The sequence below is a fragment of the Esox lucius genome, chromosome 13 (genome assembly GCF_011004845.1).
Source record: "Esox lucius isolate fEsoLuc1 chromosome 13, fEsoLuc1.pri, whole genome shotgun sequence".
Taxonomy (NCBI): domain Eukaryota; kingdom Metazoa; phylum Chordata; class Actinopteri; order Esociformes; family Esocidae; genus Esox; species Esox lucius.
This window is the reverse complement of record NC_047581.1, coordinates 22,330,767-22,350,897: the sequence shown is the minus strand read 5'-3', so window position 1 is coordinate 22,350,897 and position 20,131 is coordinate 22,330,767. Positions and strand designations below refer to the sequence as shown.

At 40.4% G+C, this 20,131-nt stretch overlaps 2 protein-coding genes across 3 annotated transcripts; both read left to right on the top strand.

Moving 5' to 3' along the window:
* The first annotated feature begins 614 nt into the window (after positions 1–614).
* rassf2a (Ras association domain family member 2a) lies at positions 615–17,945 on the top strand. Of its 2 annotated transcripts, XM_020052947.3 has the most exons (12): positions 615–831; positions 5,826–5,966; positions 7,661–7,732; positions 7,816–7,891; positions 8,031–8,182; positions 10,088–10,182; positions 10,375–10,517; positions 10,616–10,769; positions 10,864–10,985; positions 11,339–11,436; positions 11,551–13,458; positions 16,701–17,945. In XM_020052947.3, exons 3-11 carry the CDS (start codon positions 7,680–7,682, stop codon positions 11,618–11,620), a joined length of 963 nt encoding a protein of 320 aa, XP_019908506.1. In that variant the 5' UTR covers positions 615–831; positions 5,826–5,966; positions 7,661–7,679; the 3' UTR covers positions 11,621–13,458; positions 16,701–17,945. The 2 variants fall into 2 exon arrangements, with proteins under 2 accessions (XP_019908506.1, XP_019908507.1); XM_020052948.3 differs by lacking the exon at positions 5,826–5,966.
* On the top strand, positions 16,710–17,303 carry LOC105014319 (acanthoscurrin-2). Its single transcript, XM_034296515.1, has one exon. The coding sequence runs from the start codon at positions 16,710–16,712 to the stop codon at positions 17,301–17,303; it is 594 nt and encodes a 197-aa protein (XP_034152406.1).
* Positions 17,946–20,131: the final 2,186 nt, after the last annotated feature.

Here is a 20,131-nt window from a genome sequence, read left to right as displayed (position 1 = left end):
TCAGAGCGCATGCAGTGTTAACTTTTGCTCGAATTTTCCTCATTACATTGTTTCTCTCTACCTCTCTATTACTGAAAATGGGGGTTCATCGTAGAGAATCATTGTTGTCTGATATCCCGGCAGTCCATTAATTGAAGGGAAAACATATGAGCGACGCAAGGGGAGCAGATGTTTCAGAAGAGATTACAGTGGGACAGAGAAAGAGAGAGCAGAGCTACACGATAATGCCTTCGTTACACATCATATTGACTGTTTAAATAAAGTGATTCCACAGCCATGCAACCAGGGGACATTAAATCAGACTTGCAGTGTTATGTATTAAGGTTTAAAAAGCTATAATGTTGAACTTGACATATTCAGTTGAAAATGATGATTGCGACTCTTACTTTCTAGTAAGTAGGCCTATGAGGGCATGTGTATCCCTCGTATTATGCGCAGAGGGCAGGTTGTAGATATCTATTATGCATGTGTGTTGGGGGTTGTATTGTTTGTGGGATTCCCCCTCCTATTCACCAATTCAGAGTGGTAGTAGTCCGCGGGAACAAAGGGGCGGCAGGTCGCGCACTGATTGGTTACTGGTTACAGCGCGAGAGGCGGACTACAACAGATGGGGTTCTCCTCTTTTCCCGCACCCAACCTGCACGCCAGCCCCAACGCGTGTTAGTTTCCAATGCTTGGATAGGGTGAACCAAGCAGGGAACGAGCAGACGGCGCGACGCACGGTTGTCCGAGCCCCCAACGTGGCAGAGAAAAACCAAGCCCAGTTGATTGTTCATAAACAATAACTACACTCTAAAGAGGCTTCGGGATATCATCAGACTAGCATCTTCTGTAAGTATGCTCTTCTCGCAGCATCAGTGTGCCATGCCTCTAACGATCGATTAACTTACAAATCATGTACTTTCTTATGTATTTGCTTAGAAATACAGCCAATGCATGTGACAAGATACGTGCGTGACTAATTACAACAAACGACACGGACTGTTTTCAAGTAATCGGAAATACCTGAATAGTAAGAGGTTTTAAATTCGTTTGACACTGCTGTGGAGAAATACGCTATTGCACAAAAGTGAAACCTAGCCATGTCCAGAACCATGTCTATTCTATAGAACGCTCTAAAATCTCTCTGTCTGGACAAGTTACATAACGATCAGATATGTAACTTGCTTTTCTCACACACACAAACTGGACTGGTAGGCTACGTCAAAGAGACTCAGATAGTGGACCTCCAAACATGAGATAATATTTTCCACTCTATAGTGAGGGAATTTATAATGTATTGCCTGTATCTTAAGTGATTAATGGGACATTATGCTTCCTAAGGTCATATGAAATTTGTCGAGAGTCAGATTTTAGGGGTATCTTCTTACACACAAGCTTTGGCCCTGTGTAATCGATTTGGTTCTGTTTTTAAGGTTGCTATGCCGATCGGAACAATAGTAAGCCAGCAATGTTAAGGAAATAGTATGGACATGATGGTTTGGTCCAGCATTCAGCCCAACAAGGCACAAGGGTATAAATCTAAACTCAGTCGTAAAAGAGTGTCAGGAGTTTAAATAGAGGTGGTTGGAAGGGGGCTAGACAAATAGGGAAACAACCACCCCAGTGTGAATAGATATTTAATAAGAAGTAAAACAATATACCATTAGTTTATTATCCAGCATGGTTTACATCCCTGTAAAGCTTACTGGTAGATTTGTGTGAAAACAGGGAGGAAATTAGCTAGGTTTAGACTAAGTCTCCTAAGACAACTAGAGGAGTGATGGAGGCATAGGGAGGGAGGAGAGACGGGGTTGGTTGCGGTGGTTGTTGTTAATGAGGCAGTAGAAGAATATTCTTGGGAATGCAGAGGGAGGGGAAAGCTGGAGGCTATTTTTGGACTCCTGTCCAGAACCAAACTGATTACATTCTCCCAAAATCCATAACTTCTGCTGGAATTCAAAACAGAACACATGAGAAGCCTGTCTGGCCATGGATCAGTTTGTTTTGTATTCCATACAGAACAATCGTCAGTGTATGTTTTCGACAGTTGTAGAATACAGATGTAAATGAGCTGTTAGTTAAATCTAGTGCAACGCTTCACTTCCGAGGGGATTGTGTTTTTTGCATATTGGCCCTGTTCAAATGAAAGTCATTAATACAAATGAATAGAGACAGATCAGAAGTAGAGTTCAGCCACATCTTTATTCATCTTTTAATTAACCTAATTTCTCTTACATGCTCGTACTTCGATGTCCACTATTTTGGTTAGACACTCCCTTCAATGGGTACTATAGACACCCATACATCTCCTAAAAGAGAAACACATTTCTTAAATCAACATCTCTACATGTATGGCAACCATTCCATTCCAGTGTCTGTTAAATTCCAACACAGGCACACCTCATTTTACTTAATGAGGTACTGATTAGGTGATAACCTGAACCAAATCTGATTTAGGAAGGAAAAGTATAAAAACCGCTGCTGGGGTCATCACTAACCTCTTGCAATAGGACCAGCTGCATGGCAAAAACAGTGCAAGTAGTACTTCACAAATTACTATTCAGCATGACAAAAGAGTTGAAAAAAAAATCTTAGAGTGTGGAAAAGAAAGGTTCAATTCTGTCTTTACTGGCAGAGGCATACAGTGAGTGTCAGGTTGCTTCCATCCTCAAAATTTCAAAGACAGTGCTTCATAAGAACAAGACATTGGGAACAACAAAGCTACAAACGGACAGAGGGCGAAAACAACTGTCCACTGACCGAGATGGCCGTCAACTAATTTGAATGTCACTCAACAACCGTATGATGACATCAAGTGACCTACAAAAAGAATGGCAAACAGCAGCTGGGGTGAAGTGCATGGCGAGGACGGTTCGAATGAGGCTCCTAGGGGCAGGGCCGAAGTCGTCCAAAGCTAGAAAAAAAGCCCTTCATCAATGAGAAGCAAAGAAGAACCAGGGTGATATTTGTAAAAGATTGTAAAGATTGGACCGTAGAGGAAAGGAGTTAGGTCATCTTCCCTGACATGTCAAATTTTCAGCTTTGCCCAACACCTAGTCGTCTAATGGTTAGACGGAGACCTGGAGAGGCCTACAAGCCACAGTGTCTCGCACTGTGAAATTTGGTGGAGGATCAGTGATGACCTGGGGATACTTCAGCAAGGCTGGAATCGGGCAGATTTGTCTTTGTGAAGGACGCATGAATCAAGCCAAGTAAAAGGTTCTCCTGGAAGAACACCTGCTTCCTTCTGCTCTGACAATGTTCCCCAACTCCGAGAATTGATTTTTCCAGCAGGACAATGCTCCATGCCACACAACCAGGTCTATCAATGTGTGGATGGAGGAGCACCAGATCAAGACCCTGTCATGGCCAGCCCAATCTCCAGACCTGAATCCCACTGAAAACCTCTGGAATTTGATCAAGAGGAAGATGGATGGTCACAAGCCATCAAACAAAGCCGAGCTACTTGAATTTTGTGCCAGGAGTGGCATAAGGTCAACCCACAGCAACGTAACAGACTGGTGGAAAGCATGCCAAGACGCAAAAATCTGGGTTATTCCACAAAATATGAATTTATTTTCTTTGCATTATTTGAGGTCTGAAAACAAAGCATATTTATTTAGTTATTTTGTCCAGTTGTTGTTTTCTACAAGTAAATACTCTAAATGACAATACTTTTTTTGGAATTTAGGAGTAATGTTGTCAGTAGTTAATATAGAATAAAACCAAAATGAAAAATGTACTCAAACACATATATATGAACAGTAAAACCAGAGAAATTGCTAATTCTGTTTTTTCCAGAGCTGTATATGTACAATTGTGTGCATAAGTTTGCATACCCTGGAAGAAATTGTGATATTTTGGCATTGATTTTGAAAATGTGACTGATCATGCAAAAAAAAAATTCTTGTTTAAGGATAGGGATCATATGAAGCCATTTATTATCACATAGTTGTTTGGCTCGTTTTTAAATCATAATGATAACAGAAATCACCCAATAGGCCCTGATCAAAAGTGTACATTCCCTTGAATGTGTGGCCTTGTAACAGACTCACAAGGTGACACACAGGTGAAAATGGCAATTAAAGTTGAATTTCCCACACCTGTGGCTTTTTAAATTGCAATTAGTGTCTGTGTATAAATAGTCAAAGGGTTTGTTAGCTCTCAAGTGGATGCACTGAGCAGGCTAGATACTGAGCCATGGGGAGCAGAAAATAACTGTCAAAAGACCTGTGTAACAAGGTAATGGAACTTCACAAATATGGAAAAGGATATCAAAAGCTTTGCAAATGCCAGTCAGTACAATCACTTATTAAAAAGTGGAACATTTGGGGATCTCTTGATACCAAGCCAAGGTCAGGTAGGCCAAGAAAGATTTCAGCCAAAACTGCCAGAAGAATTGTTCGGGATACAAAGAAAAACCCACAGGTAACCTCAGGAGAAATACAGGCTGCTCTGGGTATGGTTGTTTCAAGGAGCACAATATGACGAAAATGAGATTCATGTTCGAGTTGCCAGAAAGAAGCCTTTACTGGTCTAATGCCACAAAAAAGCTCAGTTGCAATATGCCTAACAACACCTTGACATGCCTCACAGCTTCTGGCACACTGTCATTTGGAGTGTTAAGACCAAAATGAGCTTTATGGTTACAACCATAAGCGCTTTGTTTGGAGAGGGGTCAACAAGGCCTATAGTGAACAGAATACCATCTCCACAGTGAAGCATGGTGGTGGTTTGCTGATGTTTTGGGGGTGTGTGAGCTCTAAAAGCACAAGGAATCTTGTGAAAATTGATGGCAAGATTAATGCAGCATGTTATCAGAAAATACTGGCAGACAGTTTGCATTTTTCTGCATAAAAGCTGCGCATGGGACGCTCTTGGACTTTCCAGCACGACAATGACCCTAAGCAAAAGGCCGAGTTGACCTTCCAGTGGTTACAGCAGGAAAAGGTGAAGGTTCTGGAGTGGCCATAACAGTCTCCTGACCTTAATATCATCGAGCCACTCTGAGATCTCAAACGTGAGGTTCATGCAAGATGACCAAAGACTTTGCATGACCTGGAGGCATTTTGCCAAGATGAATGGGCAGCTATACCACCTGCAAGAAGTCAGGGCCTCATAGACAACTATTACAAAAGACTGTCATTGATGCTAAAGTGGGCAATACACAGTATTAAGAACTAAGGGTATGCAGACTTTTGAACAGGGGTCAGTTCATTTCTTTCTTTGTTGTCATTTTTTGTTTTAGGATTGTTCCATTCTGTTATGACCTACAGTTGAATGTGAATCCCATAAAAAAGTGTTTTGCCTGCTCACTCATGTTTTCTTTACAAATGGTACATATTACCAGTTCTCCAAGGGTATTCAAACTTAAATGTTGGATACCCTTGCAAAACTGAAGTTTGTAGTTTTATATTTTGTTCATTCCATGAAATAAAAGTTGCGATTTTGCATGCAAGAGTAACCTCCCCAATGATATCATTGTGCTTCACTCTAGTTGGGTTTCTGTCCCCAAGATATGTGTGAGCCTTTCAGAGAAAAGCTGTGTGTGTGATATCATATTTCATGTCTTTAGTATGAATTGAGGAAGTCTATCTCATATCACGGTGGCCATGTCAGTTTCCGCTGTGACAGAAGCTCTGAAGGAGGAAGTGATTAACGGAAGAGAACATCCTTTAAACCAACCCTTTAACGGCCACGCTCTCTGGTGCCCTCTCCGTCCCCTCTCCCCTACAAACAAACAGAAGCTTTAGACGGAGGCCCTGGGTAACTCCCCTGGATAGCAATCCACGGAAGTCAGAAGAGCCATGCTTAGTGCTGAACATTCTTTCATTCTTCCACAGACAGGAAACAATATCTTCATACACTCGTCTTCAGTTCAACTGGATGTTGAGGACTCAAATATTGTGTGTTTGAGCTACTTTATACCGTTAGAGATAGTGGATCTCTCTTTCCTGTTTTGCCAGGATCACACAGTTGTCACGGTAAGCCTTCTGCATGCCCACAAACACACACACAGCCAAATGTTGATGTTGGATGTGGCTGTTATTGGCAGGTATTTCAGTAATGTTTATTGGAAGGGATCAAGAAAAGGCCAAGGAGATTTATACAACAGCAGCAGAGTGGGTTTACAGTGTCCTTTGTGAACCGCAACTTCTAAGTCTTCCAATAAACGGGAACTACAGCTGGGACAATGTACCTTATTGATATCAATAATCACGATACATTATCTACTAAAGAGTCTTTTGAAATGTAAAACACTGGAAGAAGTACAAGTTGTTGTACGTGTAAAGTAATATATTTTTTTTAACTGTGCACATTCATCTTAAAAAATATAAAATTCTGTTTATATACAAGGAACATAGCCATTCTGTGGGACAAGACTTTGTGTGTGTTTCAGAGGGTGTTCACTGTGTGTACACTGAAATAATGTGTTTCGGAAGTTCCCCATGTGCCTTGCACCTGTTCTTGGCCTTCCGGAAGCATCAGTGCTACTCACACACACACACACACACACACACAGCCTTTCAGCTGGGCAGAAAGGAACCTTTGGATCAAAGGTTGCTGGCAGTGTACCATGTTAAATTAAAAGTCCAACAACTGCGCGTGTGTTTGTGTCCTTTAGTCAGATGGGAAGTTGGAAGAAATAAATGGAAAGAGGAAGAGAGAGAGCTTGTGTTGCTCAGTTGTCTTGCTGCATCTTACCCTTACTGATCCAATTCCTGTTGACTCAGTCTTAGACAGAGACTCGCCTCACAATTTGTTGAACCGCACCAGGAAGTAGAAATTACCCACAGCCATTTAAAACTGAACTGCTCTGTCATAACAGGGAGCATAACATTATCTCTGCAAGGAAACTGTCTGGCCAACTAACTGAGATAGTGTTATCTCAAACAGTTCTGCAATCATTGTTATCCCTCAGTCTGTCTGGTATTTCTCTTTCTATCTTCTCCAATCCTTTCTGCATCTTATTCTTCCTCTAATCATAGTCTACCCTGTCCACCCCACCCACTTCCTGCCTCTGCCTTTCTGTGGCCATGTGGGGTGAATTGCTGCTTTAGGTCGATCATGTGGTGTCATGAGACCCGTAGGAGTCCTCTCTCTCTGTCTTCCCCTCCCCTCTCTCTCACTCTCTCTCTACATTGCATCCTTGTCTAATGTCTATCCACTGTGTTGTCTACCCTCTTCCCCATTTCTCCTCCCCTTACACATACTCCCTCTGGCTGTCTACTTGTCTCTAGACTGACACTGGTCTCTCTCTGGCTGTTTCCTAGTATCTAGACAAACACTGGCCTCTCTCTGGCTGTTTCCTAGTATCTAGACAAACACTGGCCTCTTTCTGGCTGTTTCCTAGTATCTTGACAAACACTGGCCTCTCTCTGGCTGTTTCCTAGTATCTAGACAAACACTGGCCTCTCTCTGGCTGTTTCTTAGTATCTAGACAAACACTGGCCTCTCTCTGGCTGTTTCCTAGTATCTAGACAAACACTGGCCTCTCTCTGGCTGTTTCCTAGTATCTAGACAAACTCTGACATCTCTCTGGCTGTTTCCTAGTATCTAGACAAACTCTGACATCTCTCTGGCATTCTTCTAATACCTAGACTGGTACCTGCCATCCTCTAGATAAAGGTTTGACCGTCATTTACACCCCCCTCTCTCTGTGTCTCTCTCGCTCTAGTTCTTCTCATGCTGACTGAATGGATAACATGCAGGACGGGGTTCAGATCGGAGACAACAAGTTCATCAGCAAGTAAGACACAAACACACACACACACAGATCATTATAAAAATGTATGGAACGGTGGTTTTTGATGGCTGTCCTTTTGTTTTCAGGGCAACAGTCCTCTCCCACCTCAAAACCTATAACCTTTATTATGAAGGGCAGAACCTCCAGTTGAGACACAGAGAAGTATGTGTGTTTTCATTGTTGCCAATTACAGTCAAACAATGTCTGATATTTGCATCCTAATTTTAAAATTTTAAAGGGGTAATAACTGTGCGTGTGTGTGTGTCTCTATGCGTATTGATCATGGTAACTGTTTCTACAGGAAGAAGGTGAGCTGATAGTGGAAGGTTTGCTGAATATCTCCTGGGGCCTGCGTCGACCTATCAGATTGCAGATGCAAGATGATCACGAGCGAATCAGACCTCCTCCCTCCTCTACATCCTGGCACTCCGGCTGTGCTCTGGATAATCAGAGGTAGGAACTGAGTGAGCTCTGGTAACCATACCAACAACACTTACAGGCAATATAGAAGGCAACGCATTTCAGTGAATTGCAGATTTTGTTATTAGTGGAGCCATGTTGTGGTCCTGTAAAGATTAAACAAATCAGTTCTTTACTAATAATAAAGTATTTGTGTAACCTTATAATCATAAAATATGATGCCCATCCACTGCCAAGCCTTCCTAATCCACTTTGGCCCTGTCTTGTCTCCAGTCTGATTACATAGAGACCATATTTCACTGTTCCACTGTCCACATGATTGATGTTGTATTACTTTGAAGAGCAGATAATGTGTCATTAGTCAGCCTGTGAAAGTAACTGCCCAGTGTTTCCATATTTGTCAAATATGACCTACTGTGTATTACATTTGATGAGTGAAAGTCTTTAAATTCTGGAGGGACGTTCTGATCTGCAGTATCCTGGTGGTGCCATAATACTTTCTACAATAAAGTCCTGTATGTCTTTTGTTAGCTCCTTGTGGACCGTGGCTATCTCTGAAGTAAGAAACCTTCAAGGATTCCTACAAGAATAGCTGATTTTATTTAGGTGTAATCCGAATCACTTCATTTGATGTCTGGTGACAGCAATTTACCTTTGTACATGATTAGTAATGTGATTTTTAAATCTGGACTCAGTTAAAACACCTATTATGAAGGTGCGCACCACTTTAGCAACCAAGGCACTTACAGTTTTTATGTTGTTGAAATTGTTTTTTCACTGAGATATTCCATGACACAAAAAATATATACAACACCATGGAGCACTGTTGCAGTTTCTATGACTACTGCCAAAACCTTCATGTAGTTGTTAATCAGTCTCTCACATTGCTGTGGAAGAATATTGGCCTTTGCCATAAAAACTGCTTTAATTCAGCAAAATTCTGGGTTCTGGGTATTTTTAGCATGAACTGATAATTTCAGGTCCTGCTACAACATCTCTAGTCCGGACTTTGAGTAGTAGGCTATTCCAGTATTTTAAATGTGTTGCTTTTGAGATATTCTGAGGTGAACGTCCTTGTGTGTTTTGGATTATTGTCTTGCAGCATGATCCAGATGTGCTTCAGATTCAGCTCATGGGTGGATTGCTGGTTATATCTTGTGAAAACCATACAGTGAATTCCACAGAACTGACCCAATACTGAAGGTCAAGTATGGTTTTGGTGATATGATGTTTTGCTGTATTAGGAAATGGGAGACTTGCCGCCGCTGAAGAATCCATAACTTCTGCTCCGTGTCAGAGAATTCTAAAAGACAGATGGTCTGTCAGGTATCAGATGATCTGCCCGTGAGCTGAATCTGTAGAGCACCGTGGTCATATAGCACACCAAGAATACAATACACACAAGCAAGTTTTCCTCAGAATTTCTGTCATTTATTAAATGTTTTGGAATGGCCTAGTCAATGAACAGAACTTAACCTATTTCAGATATTGTGGCAGGACTTGATACAAGCAGTTCATGCATAAAAACTTACAAATGTCCCTGAGGTAAAACAGTTCTGCAGTGAAGACTGGGACAACATTCTTCCACTGTGATATGAGAAACTTTGAGGAGAGCGTTTGGTGGTGGTCATTTTTTACAACCAGTACTGACTTTTAGGGTTTATTGATTTTAACCTTTTCACAGTGGGGATTGGGTGTTGTATAACTTTATATGTTATATGATACAATAAATATTTGTTTACTTATTGTCAGTTTATAAATTGTAGGTTATGGTTAAAGATCAAAAAACATACAGTGACAAAAATATGCTCAACAAAAAAAAACTGAAAGGGAAGACATTTTGTCTTTTAAATCTATGATTTCTGTGGCCAATTTTGTGGGTTTCACTAGGCATTTAATTTAATGGTGGGAATATTCATTTTTGCCTTGGGTCCATAGCAAAGATAGTACCCAACAAACCCTGCCTACCATAGAAGTGACAGAGCAGGAGAGCCAATCAGAAGACAGCATTGTGAAGGAGGACGAGGAAGAAGGTGGGTCTTATTTTAGAATAATATCAAAAACAGTCAGTGTATAACTTTTGATAATCCAATTATTTGTCCTACCTCAGATGGGCATGCTTGTTCAACACAATATATCCTAAACGACTCGAGTGAAGTTGTGGAATCGTTAGGAATTTCATTATCTGTCTCTTACTTTTCCGTATCTGTCCTCTGATTGGACAGAGGAATATGAGAGCTCCGCCCAGCTGCTGAGGACAAAAAGCGATGCCGGCGTTCTAAGGCGGGGCCAGCGGCGGTCGCCTAGTGACCAGAGAAGGATAAGACGGCACCGCTTTTCCATCAATGGACACTTCTACAATCACAAGGTATGTGCATGCGCACACACACAAACACATCCACCATAATACTACAACTACACAAAAAGCAATGTTCTCCCTTTCTCCCTGCTCCATCACCCCTGCAGACTGCTGTCTTCACTCCAGCTTATGGTTCTGTGACTAACGTGCGGATCAACAGTTGTATGACCACGCCCCAGGTGCTGCGAGTGCTACTTAACAAGTTCAAGATTGAGAACAGCCCAGATGACTTTGCACTGTATCTTGTACACACAAGTGGGGGTAAGGGAGTATGTGTGCTTGCTGAGTTTCTTTCCGTAAAAGACTGTGACGCTGAAGTGAGCAGTGTCCGTGTCGATTTGTTGTTGTTTTTTAGAGCGTGTGCAGCTGAAGCGCAGTGATTACCCCCTGGTGATGCGTGTTCTTCAGGGTCCGTGTGAACAGGTCAGCAGAATCTTCCTGATGGAGCAGGACCTGGGAGAAGAAGTCACCTATGATGTAAGACTGCCAAATTATTCCACACCCACAGACCACCCTGTAACTGCCAAATGATTCTCCACTTCTCAGTATCCGTTAACTAAATCACACCCTTAGAATGGAATACTCTGCCGGTCTGCATTTCTATTGAAAGTTCAATGGAATCTGGAGTGGGCTGTTGAGACACTAGACTTACATTAAAGTAGCAATTTTTACGGTCAGGACTCAAACCAAAACCATTAGTTAAAGCTAAACAAGTTAAACTGCTTAGGGGTCTGCAAGCCAAGCCAATCCAAGCTGTCCTTAACAATGGCCAATGGCTGGTTGAGGTCCGGTCAATATTTGTAAATGCATTTCTCCCTCCTCCACACCAGGTGGCACAGTATATTAAGTTTGAGATGCCAGTGCTGCAGAGCTTCATCACTAAGCTGAAGGAAGAAGAAGACCGTGAGGTCCAGAAACTTAGGACCAGGTATATGTACAGGGTGCAAATACATTACTTTTGAAAAGCTGAAATTTATTGTATGCCGAACTGTGTATTTATATTATATTTTCTTGTCTCGTTCACCCTGTCTGGTCTCTGTAGGTACACATATCTGCGGTGTATCATTGAGAAGCAGCTGCGTTGTCTTCCTGAAGAAACTACCTGTATGTGACTTAATGTAGGGAGTGACCCCTAGATCTTCCCAAAACCTCTCCGACATCCTTATCTTCCATCCTCCGTCCAGACTCTGGTCCAAGCACTAAACGGGAGTGACCGAGAACCACCCGAAGGAGAGGCTTTCAGGGACATTGTCGTTGTTTGAGCTGGGTTGGGTGGTACTTTCCTCAGTTGAGGTTGGGCTCATTTTAAAACATTGTGCCAGCTCTTTCTGCTCATGCCACGAACAGTAATTATGTCCTTGCAATCCCAGTCCCTCTGACATACCCGCAACTCTGTCGCTCTGTCCTCATATTAACTGTACCATGTCAGCAATAATAATGGTTTAGAATTAAGGTCTTATTAATGAAACTAAGTCTGGCACTTTTCATATGGATCCATGTGGAGCACTGAGCCTGCCACATCATATACATGTCTTAAAAACCCCACTAAGAATGCACAATACTTTTTAAGCGCATCTGTCCCTCTATGTTGGCCTACTCATCGTTTTTAGTTCTATGGAGTAAGAAGGAACTCTCTGTCTCTGTAAACATTTTCTGATTTTATTTTTGACCATTCAGTGTCACCTTGTACTCCACCTCTCTCCTGACCAGAACCTGCCTTAGATACACGGTGATATTCCACTATAGATGCCAACCAGCCAGTCAGTGAGGGGGTTGAATGACTCCTGTCCTGGGACAGTGGATGTGATGCTGAAACATGGCAGTGTGACTACAGAGACGTATATTGTAATGTCATTTCATGATTGTTGCCACGGTTGATTAAAAAAAACGTCCCTTAACCTGTTCAAGTGGAATGTGAAAAACGTGAGGATTTCTATTTCCTGTGTGTTGTTATAATCCAGGGATATTCCAGGCTTTTAATCACGTGATGTGAGATGACCTGGAGGCTAAAGCACAAGAGATGACCAGAGCTCCTTTAGATTGTGAATTATGTAGATGAAGGATCAACTAGAGTGGCTCAAATGAGGAATGTTTTGTGTGTGCATGAGTTTGTGCGTCCACGTGTGTGCGTGCGCCTGAATACCTTATTTTGAGATCTTGGTACCACAATTTTATAACATATATCTTCTCTCCACTTTTAAAACATTGCTGTATATTGTCTGCGCGTGTGTGCATGGTTCCTGCAGGTGTGCTTTTCAGTTTCTACATCTCTTTCAGTACTGACACATTGACTTGATACTATTATAGTTGTAATGTTTCATTGTTATATTATGACTGAGTGCTTTTTGTTGGTGTGGGAAAACTCTTCAGACATGCCACTATTTGGATACATTTTTTTATAACAGTGACTATTATTTAATAAATACCTTGAAGAATATGTGGTCTGTACTAATATCTTGAAGGAAATGTGGTCTGTAAATCTTTTTGGTTCTGTAGGTAGCCAGTTCATCTTTGTAGTGTAATACATCAGTGTGTAACCAGATTTCTTGGTTGTATAATACTTTAAATCAAAGTGGTGTGATATAACTCAGGAGTATTTCTGTCTTTAGTTTTGGTGTGCTAAGAAGCTTACAGTAACTGCCGGCTGAATCATCCTCTAACACTCACAGGTCATCTCTGGCTAGGTGTACAGCTACTGTAAAAGGTGCAGGTGTTACTGTCTGTACTATGTTGGTGGGGCGGGGCTTATTTACAGTGTTAGTAAGGATGGATGTCACTGTTTTTCCCATTCAGCCAATGAGGAAGTCAGAGAAAAATCCCTTCTACCTGTCTGAGACCATCAACGTCACAGGACTCACATAAAAAGAGCAGACAAAGTGACAACAGAGGAAGACAAAAAAATCCACAAACCCGTCTTGGAATTTCTGCACATCTTGGTCAACTTCTACAGGTAGGAGTTTAACTCACTACTGCTTTTCTCTTGGGGCTTGTATTGGAATATACATTTAAAAAAAAACATTGTTATATGTACTTTTCTGTGTTATTGATGTAGCTTACTGCAGTGTCATTATTGTTATTTAACATTTTGTTTATTTGCAGAGTGATCAAATTTTTGTCTGAAGATTTGAATGGGATTAATTTTAACCGGCCATAGCGAAGTTCATGGTTTAATGCAATCATTCACTGCGTAAATATTGCAATGTGGTTTAGATTGAATTCAGCCCTGATCTAGACTTCTGTAAATGCTTACCAAAAGCTACCTGGCATCCATGCAAAGTTAATAAACAACAATAATTGTGAGTAGAGAACTACCTATGTATGTAAACTATTGCAATAGTTGAAATTAGTAGTATTTGAAAATGATTCACATGACGGCTGTTTTTTAGTAGTTAATAACTTTAATCAAATTATGTTTCCATGTAGTGGTGTTGTTAACTAATGGAGCTACACAACTTTTTTTGGTAAGGAAAATAAAACAAGAGTGAAGCAGACAATAACAAGCCCTTCTTTTTTTGGTCTCAAACCAGCTTGTTTAGTCAAAGTGACACCAAAGTAATCTGTTTTTGGAACTTGTTTTTGGAACCTATAATTGCTTTGGATGCAATAAACTCTTTTGTATTAAAGAACATCAGTGAAGTCAATTATATTTGTTTTACAGGTAGATTTAGTTTTATTGAACTTAAGTCAGCGTGCCAGTAATTTGTTGTTTTTCAAAGTAACATTCCTAACACTGGTACACAGTAAAAACAGAGTCATTAAGAGGCAACTGACATCAGTCAAAACTCATCCAAAGCAAGTGAATGAAAAGTAATATTTTTTATTTGACATCTGCTTTTGTTGGAATGAGAATTTGAAGAGTTCTAGATGTGCCAGGAGTTAAAGGGCCACTGTGTAGAATCCTGCCTCTAAAGAATAACACAACCTGTCTCCTCCTCAACCTTAATGAACAAAACCAGAATAGCATTAGTGTCCAGAGTGGGGAGGATAAAAGTTTCTAAATAGAATGTCAACAAAATCTGATAGACAGACAGAACAGCGACACCGTTTAAATATGGAGTGTCTTAGGCACTTGGATCAGTTTTGCAGAAAAAAATACAGCTCTGGAAAAAAATTAAGAAACCACTACACCTTTTTCTTTCCTTTCCGAAAAAGTCGAAAAGGAAGGTTTTGAGTGAGGAACAGAAGGGTTAAAATTAAGAGACCACTGCAAATTGAAAGCTTCTGTTCCTCGCTCAAAACTTTCCTTTTCAACTTTTTTGGAAAGGAAAGAAATAGGTGCAGTGGTCTCTTAAGTTTTCCCATTGCTGTATTATTTCAAACATTTGTATAAAACAACTGCAGATTTCTTCTGGTAATTTTTGGTTGTGTTTATACTCGCAGTACAACAAAATTCATACATATTGCCCCTTTAAGTTCTTGAAGTGTTCAGAATTAACCGAAATGAAGTTTTAGTACTTTTTGAACTAACTAGAACATAACTCTATATTCTAAATTAATCCCAACATAACACAGTAGGTAATCTTTGCAACTGGAAAGTTACTGTGTGGGATTATTCTAAAGGCTAAAGGATAAGTATAGCCTTGAATCTGAGGATACAGATTACACTGCAATGCTGTGTGTGATGTAACGAGAGGAATGAGGATAGCCAGATTTTAAGATCTTATTTAAGACATACTAGATTACTGTGCTAAAGAGGTTGAATGTAAGAAAAGAGAAATTATGTTTTTAAATTGTGTGATTGTTATTGTTCTTATGATAGGGTACTTAAGTAAACGAACCATATTTCACATACATTCTCAACTGGGGTCATTTCAATACAACATCACCATCATTACCATGGACACAGATAATGTTATCTGATATTTAAAAACAAAATACCCAAACAGACTTTTGTTATTACAGTTGAAAACTACATCTCCCACAGGATGTGATGTGCCTATCAGGTCAAAATCACTCCGACATGATTCACATTTGACCACTTTTGAGGATATGTATAACATATATATGTATTTTTTACAATATTAGCAGAATTCCCTGAATTAACAATGTATCATAACTACCCCCAACATTTGTGACTTGTTTTTGTTAAAAATCCACATTGATACTGAAAGACTAAACAAGAATTTAAAAACATTGAAATATTACTCTTGTGGAAAAAACTCCCAGTAAAGTATCTTAAAGATTGTGTTATGTTATGATGAACTCAGGAGTGATGAACTCCTGAACTTGGGGGAAATGTATCTGTGTTTACAAGGATTATTGCTAACTCTCACTGACAGATTTGAATCCCACATTTTTTACTATAAAAGGTCTCCCCTTGAATCCTTGTTGTTTTTCATAGATCGTCCTGGGATTAGACTCAAATGAAAGTTGATACCAAATTGTTACCAGTGTGGTGACTCCTCACTGCTCTTGTGTAACACTTTTCTGACAAAGCTGGATTAGCAACTGGCGCTCACTTTGTCCTGCTCTTAATTTGCCTCTAGGGCAAAAATAACCCTTGCTGAGAACATTCACAAAGCCTGCAGATTACGAGGGCATTAAGTGTGTTGGTGTATGTATGTTGTGTTCTACCATACTAATCACCGGACAGACTGGCCAGATTTGCTGATGGATACGGGCATTACGTCACTGTGTCATCTAATGGCTGGAGACAGATTTAGCATTGATATGGGATTAGTTTTCCCTTGTGGTAGAAACCAATTTGAAACTGGATCAGCTGTAGTGGGAGTCCGTCTATACACACAGACACACAGTGTCACTTTACTGTAATGGGTGTCCATCTATACACACATGTTGGTGTCACTTTACTGTAATGGGCGTCCATCTATACACACAGACACACATGTTTGTGTCACTTGACTGTAATGGGCGTCCATCTATACACACAGACACACGTGTTGGTGTCACTTTACTTGTAAGGAACAACAATTGATTATCATTAATAAAAACATGTCCCTGACCCTCAAAACCCTAATCCTATACCTACTCTCAATATATAACCCTAATTTTAACCCTAACCTTCTAACTTCTACTCCTAAAATAGCCTTTTTTTGTTTGTGAGGACCAAATGTCCTCCCTTTGCTAAATCTTCCATGGATTTTATTTATGACACTTTTAGTTATAGTAGTTAGTTTGTTTTGCCCAGAGTGGAAATGTGGGATAGAAAACTCAATGCTCTTGTCTTCACAGGGAATGATTATGGTTGGCTGTAGTTCACTTTTCCTCAACCTGGGAACCTGCCTGTTGCTTCTATCAACGCTGTGCCCAGCGTCCGCGGCTCGTCGTGGTGGGAGCTTCGGCCGTGGTGGGGGGTGGGGAGGTAGTAGCCGTGGAGGAGTTGGGGGTTACCCTCGTCAAGGGGGAGGCACGGGATACCGACCGGTGCCTTCCTCAAGTGGACAGGCATACCGACCGATGCCTGCCCAAAGCGGAGGCTCCAGTGTCGGGAAGATGGCCGGAGCTGCTGCTGCTGGGGCCCTGGGGGGAGCAGTGCTGGGCAGTGCCCTGAGTCGCCCTGGCTATGGAGGAGGGTATGGGATGTATGGAGGTGGCTACGGAGGGTATGGGGGAGGGTATGGGGGAGGATATGGGGGAGGATATGGGGGAGGATATGGGGGGTACCCCAGAGCTGGAGGTTATGGCCCCAGGCCTGTTGGCTATGAAGGACCAGAAGGCTCTGGGGATATGGAGTATTACTACGGAGCGTCCAGCGGACCCATCTACAACAGCATCATTGTCATCATCGGGTCTCTGATGTCATTGGTGATGGGGAACATGCTGGGAGTGATGTAGAGCCGGAGTGAAGAAAGAAGGGGGAAGGAGGTGGTCCTGATGGATCCCTCTAGACCCAGATCAGTAGTGTGCAGCACTACTCTTGTGACCCAAACCCATCTAGACTGACCCTGATCCAGACCAAGGCCTTTGGAATTGAGTCCCAAACCAAGGCTGCATCGGCATCCAGATCCCTGTTTGCATTTCCATCCGTTCCATCTGTGACTAACAGGTGTAGTGGAGCATATTTACTTCCTAAAAATATGTTCAAGTGGATTTCTTTTGTCAACAAACTGTTTGCACTTTTCATGACAAACACAACATAAAATATCTGATCTGATAGTTTACATTCCAGCTGCGCACTCACTACCTCTGTAAAGCCGTAGTAAATGGTTATTTACTTTAACTTTACAATGATTATCAACAGTATTGTATTGCCATGGATCTGTAGGCAACACTGGAAATAGTCATTATAACTCAATTTACTGAATTCCACCCTTGGTACAACAGTTACTGACAGCTTTAGTGTTTATTTGTAAATTCTGTAAATGTGTATAAATTATATTTTGTGTCCATTATTTTTCTTACTTTATTGAACAATATGTGTGTTTGTAAAGTGCAGTGCATGAATCTTAGTGTATAATAAAATAACTAGTTCCAGTATTTGTTTACGTTTCATTTAATTTTGAGGTCTATTCTGTCTTTTGGATTATCCCGATTAAAAACATGGTTGTAAAAAGTTACTTAGGACCCATTCATGATAGTGACCATAATCAAACTGTGGGAAAGGCTGAAATAACATGAGTTCATTCAAATGATAATGAGAAGTTTAAGATATTATTTGTTTGATGAGGCTTTTGAGACATTCCTGGACATGCAGCAATCAAAATGCCATTCAAGATAGTTCTAGAAAGTCGATTGGAGAGTGAAATAGTTTTTTGTCTAGGCAATCCACTCAATTCAAATAAAATGAGGAACCTGGATCACACAGTGGATCACACAGTGGTAAACAATATGGCTGGAGGATGTCTCATATGGCTGACATCAGCCCCCTCTGATTAATTGGAAAATAAATAAATTACAACTATAGATGTAACTTCTCTTTCAGAAGGAGAAAAGTTGGCTTGTGCTAGACTTACCTAATCTATGCAAATAAGGGGATCCCTTCTTTTCTAGTTTTCCCTCCTTGTTACCTTCCTTTCATTTTTAAGTCACACATTTCAGGACCAAGCTCAAGGCTACCTACCAAGCAGTACGCAGTGTGTGGTTGTTATAGTGATATACCCCAGGGTTTCACTCATGGCCCATTAGAAGGGATGAAAGCCTAGCAACAAGGCATTCTGTTTTTCTGGGATGTCCAAAATCAAATCAATCAAACACATACATTCAAAAAAATAAAACCAACAGAACATTAGAAGATGACAAAATATTCTACAAATAAAATAACTGATATTCCTGATTCTGTGAGGTTTGTTAGTACAGAAATAGAGATGTTTATCATTGGAGGCCATGTTGTATTCCAACAGAATGTCTTCCAACCGCTGATCCAGGATGTAAGCTGCTATATAGGTTATACAGTTAAGCCCTAAAGTATTCATACCCATGCCAAATTTTGAGCCATAGTGAATTTTTATTTGACCAGTAAGGTTTCTTCTGGCTGGAAATAACGTAAACAAGTGACAAAACACGGTAAGACATTGTGCTGAAAATACAAATGAATAACATAACTATTTCTGTTTTTAGCCATGACAAGTAACTGACAAGAGAACTACTGCTGTTCAGCTGTTCTCAATTTATAGGTGATTAGAATGCTGTCTCATGGTGGAAATAAGACCATATTAAATGGCATAGACACTTGCATTTTCAAAAAAGATTGCAAGAATGGGGTATGTATAATGGGGGGTATGTATAATGGGGTATGTACAATGTTGGACATGGCATTTTCATATATTTTTTTAATAAAAAATAGTTATGTTGTTCATTTGTATCTCCAGCACAATGTCTTACCATGTTTTGTCATTTGTTTTTGTCATTTCCAGCCAGAAGAATCCTATTGGTCAAATAATAATTCACTGTGGCTCAATATTTGGCATGGGTATGAATACATTTGGCCTTAACTGTATATGGTTTAAAAGTAACATGATCCAAAGATGTATTTAGTGAATGTAACTTGAGTGCTTTTACCTACTTTTAAACTGTCCTATAAACCCATTTGAAGCTCTCTTTGGTTTGGAATGATACAGCGTAATGGAAGTGTTGCCTTTGTTAACATGAAAAATCCCCAAATTATTAATAGAATCCAATTAAACCTCTACCATACAGTTTCTCATTACTGGAGGAACTAAGAGAACAGCCCTGGTATTTTAATAGCTTTCTGCTATTAGTTCCAGATCAAGTGGAATATAATCTTTGCACTAACTCCGCTGATGGCTGCTACATAACATAAAGTGTTCTAATACTATTATTATGTTGTGTCATTGTCTCACCGCTCTTTATATCAGTGCACAAACTATAGGTTCTGGACTCTGGATAATACACACACACACACACACACACACACACACACACACAAACCAAACAGGAAAAAACCCACTAAATCTGAGGTTAGAAAGGATTTTAATGAAGACAAATTTCAGAAGAATTGAAGCAAGACATTTATTTATATTTCATCAGAGTATTGACGTGTTGTTTAGTAATTATTTTGATTAACAAACAGTGTGCATGTCCATACATTCACTATCTAAACAATTTGATGGTGAACAACAGTATAGTACATATTCCCTCAGAGTACAGAGTCCCAGTCTTTAAAGTAGAGCCGATTTGTCTGTATTCATACCATTCAGCTTGAA

Bases quoted from the DNA above. Each gene is read 5' to 3' on its own strand.
- rassf2a (XM_020052948.3), top strand. From the start codon at position 7,680: ATGGATAACATGCAGGACGGGGTTCAGATCGGAGACAACAAGTTCATC. The intron at 10,518-10,615 runs GTATGTGCATGC...TCACCCCTGCAG, and splicing joins GACACTTCTACAATCACAAG to ACTGCTGTCTTCACTCCAGC. The intron at 10,986-11,338 runs GTAAGACTGCCA...CCTCCACACCAG, and splicing joins GAGAAGAAGTCACCTATGAT to GTGGCACAGTATATTAAGTT.
- LOC105014319 (XM_034296515.1), top strand. From the start codon at position 16,710: ATGGTTGGCTGTAGTTCACTTTTCCTCAACCTGGGAACCTGCCTGTTG.